Raw genomic sequence first — 7,965 nt, forward strand, 5'->3', positions numbered from 1 at the left:
AGGGAAAGCATCAGGATAAAAAGCTAATGCATGTGGGGTTAATACCCAGGTGATGGGCTGATAGGTGCAGCAAACCACCATGGCACAGGCTTACCTACGTAACAAACCTGCAGGTCCTGCACATGTATCCCAGAACTTAAAATAAAATAAAATAAAATATTTTAAAGAAGAAAATTTGTAAGCCTGTTTTACATGATTCTTAAAAAGGTCACCAGTAGGGTTCAGTCACAGTGGTACCCAGCTCCTAATAGATTCTTCTCTCTTCCCTTCTCTTCCCTGAATTACTCATCCCACTCCCCATCTTGTATGTCTTGGGAGGTCTCTCAAACAAACTACCTGCACCCATGCCCTTTTCCCAGGGTTAGTTTCTAGAGGATCCAAACTAAGGCATTGTCCTTGGGTCCTTGCCTAAAAAGGGTTTTACAATCTTTTGTGGAAACAGAAGAAGATAATAATAACAATATCCCTGGAGCTCTCAACTCAAAGTTCTGATTGTCTTCACTCCCTTGAATGATGTCACCAGAAGCCTCAATGATCCCTTACTCTGCAAAGTGTAATGTGCCAAAAAGATGTCAATTACTCAGCCTCAGAGGCACAGGATTACATCAAGTTCTTTATTGGAAACAATTGAGAGTGACACAGGTATAAACTAGGAGCTCTAGAAGTTGGAGATAAAGGGGACATAAAGATGAAATCAAAATGGAAGGATATTGTGCATCGAAAGAGCCAAAGATGGAGGAAAAGGAGGGAGATGCAAGGGTTCTGTTTTGCGAAGGGCTAAGATCTTGAAATGCTGCAAGTGAAACTGGAAGTCAGTCTGGAGCATCAGTCAGGTACACGAACAGTCCTCAGAGCATGAGCCACACTCTGGTGGTTCTTCCTGCGCATCCTTATCCAATCAGGGAAAGCCTGTAGAGAACGTAGGACAGAAACAGGTGAGTATCTTGGGTTCAGCTTATCTTTGGAGCTTGAGGTTATGCTTATACATCTTTGCACAGAAAAGCACTAAAAAGAAGTGGGTTTGCTTTGGGGAGCTCTCCATCTCCTTCAAGGAAAAACAAATAGGAGTGACTTGCTGGCAAAGAACTGTGTTGAGACATTGATGGCTCGGAAGGATTGGTTGGTCAACATGTCTAGGTTTAACATCCTGTGCCTCTTCTGCAATTCATCTCTGAGATTTCACCACTTCCACACCCTTCCTCCAGCCCTCCTAACTCCCCTCATACTTGCCAACATTGATTACTTCTACATCCCTTCTCATCCTCAGTTCCCAGAAAGTAGCTTTGTCTACCACTTTGCCAGGTGCATTCTCACCTCCTGATCAGAGCTGGTTCTGTCAGCAGCAGGTCTGCCAAAGATGTAGCTGTCCTGGAAAGGACCAGCCAACATGCAGACCTCACAGCATGGGACTGGAGAGGATGAAAGACCGGGGCCCCTAGGACTCACGTTTATTCTTGCAGGTGTTCAGGCAGTTGGCTTCGGATTGGAAGTTGTTATTGTTTCCCTGGCAGCCACCATAGACAAATGTGGAGCAAGTATTATTTTTCTTGTCATACCACCACCGAATAAAAAAAGCCAGGCAGGGGCCAGTTTCATTTGGCATTTCACATACATCTGCAGAAAGACTCCAGAGTTGAAAACTCAGCGTGCCCCCTCCAGAAATAAACAGTTGTTATTATTCTCCCTGGCAACCACTATAGATGGAACCGGAATAGGCTCCTTTTCCCTTATCCCTCAGCAGGAGCACAGCTCCACTGACATATTGCACACATGTGCAAGGAGACTCCAGAGTGGGCATCTGCATCCCTGGAGATAGGGTTATTGCAGGTGAAATTAGCTAAAAAGAGGTCAGACCAAAATAGGGTGGGCCCCTACACCAACATGACTGGTGTCCTTATAAAAGCAGGTTAATTTGGACAGAGGCAAACACACTGGGAGAACACCGTATGAATGTGAAGGCAGAGATTGGGGTGCTGTGTCTACAAGCCAAAGAACACCAAAGATTGCCAGCAAACCACCAGAAGCTAGGGGAGAGGAATGGAACATGCCTCTTCCCCATAACCCTGTCAAGGAACCAATCGTGCTGACACCATGTTCTCGGACTTCTAGCCTGAGGAATTGTGAGACAATACATTTCTGTTGTTTAAGATTCCGAGTCAGTGGTACTTCGTTATAGCAACTCTACCAAACAAATGCAGGTCCCTACTAAATTGTGCTTACACAGTTCCATTTGGGCAAATCTCCACTGCTAAACAATTAGGTCCTGTTGATTTTTACCTCCTAATATATAGCTCACCTCTCTGCCAGTCTCTCTAATATAAGCCTCAGTGACTGTCTCATGCCTGGGCTGTTGAGATAACCTCAGATTGATCCCCTGCCTCCAGTCCTGGCCCCTCCAATCAATCATTGATGCTTCCCACCAGAGGGAAGGATCTGATGGATCTGAGAACCAGGCTTATCATGTCATTCCACAGATAAGACCTACCTTCACTTCATGACAATACCCTCCCATGACCCACAGGGCCCTCCATTGTCTAGCTCCTACTGTGACGCTGGCCTCCTCCCCTGCCGCAGAACCCCTTCCAGCCACATGCTCCAATAATGTTGAACACCCCGTGCCACCCCCATACCTCCATCCCTTTGCACTGCTCACAGTGACACTCCTCTTCTTCCTTCAAAACCTTTCTCACACATCAGCTGTTGTGATGTCTCCCTTGACTCCACTCTACATTCCTCACTGCCACACCTTGCTTCAGAATCTGTGCACTCATTTTTCATTTACATCCTCAGTGTCATCCCTGAGGCTGTGAGTTTCTGGCGAGCAAGGAGTGAGTTTCTAGTGTGTCTGCTTCCATCTTGGCATCCCAATTCCTAACAGGTAGTTTGGCACAGTACAGAACCTTATAGAATGTTGAGGGTAAAAGAAATTGTATCCCGATCTGAACTGAATAAATTATTCATTGAGCACCTATTATGTGCCTAATGCTTCAAGGAACAGAGAAAAGGCATGACCTCTGCTATTTAGGAGCCCTTAGCCAAGAATTACAAATAAGCAAATAGGTATCAGGTGGCTACTATGTGCCAGGCATTGCTCTAAGCACATCATGCAGATCAATTGGATCCTCAAAATAACCTTCTACACTGATCCTTTTATTATCTGAGGAAACTGAGGCACAGTGAAGGAATGTTTTTAATTTATCCTAGACAAAAAGGCTGCTAAAAACTGGAGGTAAGAGTTGAACTCACTATGTCTGAATTCAGAATCCTTACCTGCCGGCATATGAGTGACTTAGCCCCCTACCCTGCCCACTCTACTTGTCTGTCAAGTCCTGTTTACTTTACCTCCTACATACCTTTCGAGCACGTCCTACTCTTCTTCATCCCCTCAGCTACCCCTAGTTCCAGTCACCATTTCTATCACCTTGAAGTCCTTTAAGATACTCTGTTCCTCCTATTTTAAACTCTATAGATGTAGTATGAACCTGGTCATGTGATGCTCTGCCTCGGTGGATTGCCATGGCCCTTCGATCCAGGCAAGACTCTTTAACCTGGCCCACCATACCCGAATTGTTTGATCACTGCCCACCCAGAATCTGTTTTCCTTGTCCCATGCTCGTGCTCACTCTGCATTCTGGCCTCCCGCGGTCCCACCATTGAGCCTTTGTGCATGCTACTCCCTGTTCCTGGAAAACCCTTCCACCCACTTTTTGCCTGAAACGTTACCCATCTTTCTCAACTCAACTCCAGATTGGCTTTCTCAGAGAAGGCAATCCCAACCTCCCTGACCACACTGAGCAGATCAAATCCTATTGTGGGTCTCAGAGGCACTCAATACACATTTGTTGAATGAATAAAAAAAAATCTTCGATAGTCTTTTTGCATCCCAGGGAGATGGGCATGAAATTAAGATGCAGCAGAAAGGAAAAGCCCTCTGTTGTGCAGCAGTCAGGAGAGGTGTTTTGGTGCAAAGTTGGATTTGTGTAGGCAGAGAGGTGGTCACTCCATAGCAAAAAAGTTAGAAAATATAAATTGCTTCATTTATCACTCGCAGCAACAATGTTGTATATGTTAGGGCAACAATGGCCACCTGGGGCTCAAAAAATTGTAAGCGTGACAGGTATCTAAATAGCCAAAAGAATCTGATTCAATGCCACTCCTTCACCAGTCATTTGTTTTGGGAAACTGAGTCTCGGGCATTACCTGATAGGAAAAGGTCATTACTAATGGCACACATCATATTTGGCACAGTAATGAATCTAAATTGCAGGTCTCCCAAGTCCAGCAGTTTTGCCAGAGACCAGCCCTCAGCGATCAGGGCACAAAGCCAGTCCAGGAAGGCAGAAGGCGAGGACAGGGGGAGGAAGAGTTGGTTATTCTGCGGCTCTGAATATTACCTTGTTTGAGATCTAAACATTTTTTTCCACAGCTGAAGACACAGTACCTCTTGTTGTCCTGGCATTGTCTGTGCCTTGTACACACATCCCTTTCTCTGAATTCACGTTCTTCTCTGATGGTGGGACATCTCCCTAGGGAAGGAGCAGTTTCACACCCATGTGCTTTATAAACTGAGGCCCACAAAATGTAAGTAACTTGCCCAAGATTACAGGGCTACCAAGATTTGAACCCACTAAGTCTGATTCCAGATCCCTCTGTAGTTTTAAAATCCCTTTTCAGAAATCCTTACTTCCTGAGTGTTCAGCAAATGATAACAATGATCATTGTTACATTATAGTCATGGAATATAAGTGTCTGAAGTTTAAAGGAACTTCTGGATGCTGTCCTTTATCTCAAAGCAGTGAGCCCCTAGGGATACAGGGACACTTTATGGGACTACATTTGAAAGAACCAGGAGTGAATAGAGATGATGCCTCAAGAAAGGGGCCTGTTTTGCTCGCGGGATAAGTAGAAGGTCCCTTGGTTTCCCGGATTCCTGTAGCGACTCCCCTGAATGCTAGATCCCGTGACTCTCCTCCACCTCCTTGATAAAGGCCCTCCACTTCAAAGGGGGTGAAAGTGGGGATTGCCTAAGTCAGGGTTACTGCATTCCCAGAAGAGATCTTCCACAGGAGGGATCTTACAAAGATCTCTCTCCTCTCCCAACCCGGGACCTGGGCTAAGATGGTGGAAAGCAACCCAGATCTGAAGAGTTGTTCCCTGTTCCTTCCTCCCAGCAGACTCCCCTCTCTCTAGGGTAAGGGCTGAGGCCAGTACTTACTGGGAAATAACCAGTCAGTCAGACCAGGTCCCTGGACATTCGCTAAGAGGATGAATAGCACCAAGAGGCTCAAAAGTCCAGAAGATCCCATGCTGAAGAGAGGCCAGGCTTTCTGGTGGTTCCAGAATTTGGAATGCTCAGCTGCTGCACCTTGGATATAAGAACTGGACACAAACCGGCCACCCCCTTTCTTCTGGGAACACTAAGTTCCCAAGGTCACAAATGGGACTAACTGACACCCACAGCTCATAGCTTGGGAGGAAGGGTCTCTCACTGAATGGATCTTGATCCTTACACCCCTAGGCTGCACTGGGCTGGGGCTCTAGTCAACCCCAGGGAGTGGGCAAAGCTTGTCTCCCACTTTCCAGGCTGCCTTCAGGGGAATGCTATCATCTTGGGTCTTCATCTTGATAACTTGGAGAGCGGTGGAGTGTCCTCATTCTTCATTCATTTTCCATCGTACGTGCGCACTTACGGGCGCACTCCTTCTGCTTGTCTCTTGACAATGTGTCCCTGTCGGTCTCTTGGTATCTCATTGTTTATCTGTGCCTCTCTGTGCCTAAGTCTGTTTCTCTTTCCCCATGGTCTCTGTGTTCCTTTCTCCCTCTCCCACAGCTTCTTCCCATCCTTCTGTCTTTTATTTTATCTTTGGTTCACTCATATTCTTTGACTAAAGCCAAAGATTTAAGATTTGCCACAGAGCAGGGTGTAGGGGAGGAATCAGGTTGATAGCTGGGTCTTCAAAGCTTTGTTGCTCTAAGAGCAAGAGAGGATATCAGAGCTTAGAGGGAGCCTTTATCATCAATGCAAGCTCCTTGATAGCTGAGGAACTATGTCATGAAGGGACTTGCCTGAGAGACTACAGTGGAATAAAGTTCAGTATCACAGCAGACTTTGGGGATTCTAACTGGGCGAGCAGAGGAGCTGTGGGAAAGAGGTGCTGGGGAACTTGGACAGCTTTCCATTCCTACAGCCAAGGAATCTACACTGGCCACTCAGCCAGTCCTGGGAAGGAGAGAGACACTCTTTACAGAGTAAATGTTATCCCTAGGGCTCCCATTTTCTTCTCTAACTAGGTGTTACCCTTTTGGGCCAAGTTTGTTCTCCAAATATTCCTACATGACAGACAGAGGCCAGAGAAAGACAACCTTATCATCAGAGAGTGACTGTAAGATCACAAAATTTAGTATCAGAGGCAGAGCCCCCATAAGAATCCCATGCCACCAACTTGACAATCTCACCTAAAGAGACTACTGAATTGAATTTTTCTTTGCTTTTCTCTTCTCTTTTTTTTTGTCTTTTTCTTTTCTTTTCTTTCTTTTCTTTTCTTTCCCTTTCCTTTCCTTTTTTCTTGTATTTTCTTCTTTTCTTTTTTTTTTAAACAAATCTATAGATAAGTACTCTTAATATTCACATTTTATAAACAGAAGAATTGGAAGCATAAGGAGGTTATGTGAATTTGCCCAGGGTCACACAGCTACTCAGGGATGGAGCCAGGATTTGAACCTACAATGTGTGGCTCCTGAGTGCTCACTTTCAACCACTAATTTTCAGTGCTCAGTACAGTTAGCTGCTAATTGTGAGTCTTCACATTTCAGCATTCCAAGGGACTTCTGGAGTCCATTCTTTACCCCAAGGGCTAGGATCCTCTGTAGGTGTGGGTGTGGGGGCGGCAATGAGAACATTTGGAAGCTAACACAGGTAGTGTTGTGTGGAGCAGCCTGTTTTTCTTATGGGAGACTTCCTTGGGCTTACTACTCTTTCTCAGTTCATGTCATGAGCTCTAGGTCCAGGCACCTCCAGGAAGAACTCTTTGGAATGGCAACAAGGAGTCAGTTGCCACAGATTCGGATGCCTATATTCACCAAGGGAGTCTCTTACCAAGAGACTCCAAATAGCTCCCGTCTTTCTCACCCGGAATTCCAGGCACAGGTGGAGAAAATAATTGCTGAACTGCAAAATTGTTGTTTGTTCCTTCTTCCCCACCGAATTTCCTTCCTCCATTGCAAGGACTGAGTCCCCAATACTTACTGCCAAAGATCCCTTCAGCGTGCCCAGGTTCCTGGATATCCCCCAACAGGATGAATGGTACCAGGATTGGCAGAAGTTCTGAGAGTCCCATTTTAGGAAGTACTAGCCTGTTTGATGGCACCAAAACTAAGAACTGCTGCTCAGCAGCTCCTATCTCTGCACTTTGCCTGCCCTGGTGTGGCCCAGCACTCCAAGAGACAGTCCTGGAAACAAGCCAGCCAGACTCCCCCGTCAGGAACACCAGATCCCTGAGGCCATCAGTGGGACTACCTGGTACCTACCCTGGGGGAAGGGGGCCTTGATAGGCGGCTCCCAGTGTGCCAATTCCTGAAAGATCTAGAACCAGAAATACCATTTGACCCAGCAATCCCATTACTGGGTATACATTCAAAGGAATATAAATCATTCTTTTATAAAGATACATGCATGAGTTTGTTCACTGCAGCAGTATTTATAATAGCGAAAACATGGAATCAACCCAAATGTCCAACCAATAAGCTGCCTAAAGAAAATGTGGTACATATATACCATGGAATACTATGCAGCCATAAAAAGAAGTGAGATCACATCCTTTGCAGGGACATGGATGAAGCGGGAAGCCATTATCCTCAGCAAAGTAATGCAGGAACAAAACTAAATACCGTACGTTCTCCCTTGTAAGTGGGAGCTGAACAATGAGAACACATGGACATCGGGAGGGGAACAACACATACTGTGGC

At 45.8% G+C, this 7,965-nt stretch overlaps 1 protein-coding gene across 2 annotated transcripts; it reads right to left on the reverse strand.

Moving 5' to 3' along the window:
* Positions 1-590: 590 nt before the first annotated feature.
* Positions 591-5,369, reverse strand: LOC113222815 (eppin). Of its 2 annotated transcripts, none has more exons than XM_026452418.1 (4): positions 5,216-5,369; positions 4,395-4,526; positions 1,447-1,614; positions 591-909 (listed from the first exon to the last, which is right to left on the reverse strand). In XM_026452418.1, exons 1-4 carry the CDS (start codon positions 5,304-5,306, stop codon positions 899-901), a joined length of 402 nt encoding a protein of 133 aa, XP_026308203.1. In that variant the 5' UTR covers positions 5,307-5,369; the 3' UTR covers positions 591-898. The 2 variants fall into 2 exon arrangements, with proteins under 2 accessions (XP_026308203.1, XP_026308204.1); XM_026452419.1 differs by having other exon boundaries at positions 1,447-1,625; positions 5,216-5,306.
* Positions 5,370-7,965: the final 2,596 nt, after the last annotated feature.

Source organism: Piliocolobus tephrosceles, unplaced genomic scaffold (genome assembly GCF_002776525.5).
Source record: "Piliocolobus tephrosceles isolate RC106 unplaced genomic scaffold, ASM277652v3 unscaffolded_35373, whole genome shotgun sequence".
Lineage (NCBI taxonomy): Eukaryota > Metazoa > Chordata > Mammalia > Primates > Cercopithecidae > Piliocolobus > Piliocolobus tephrosceles.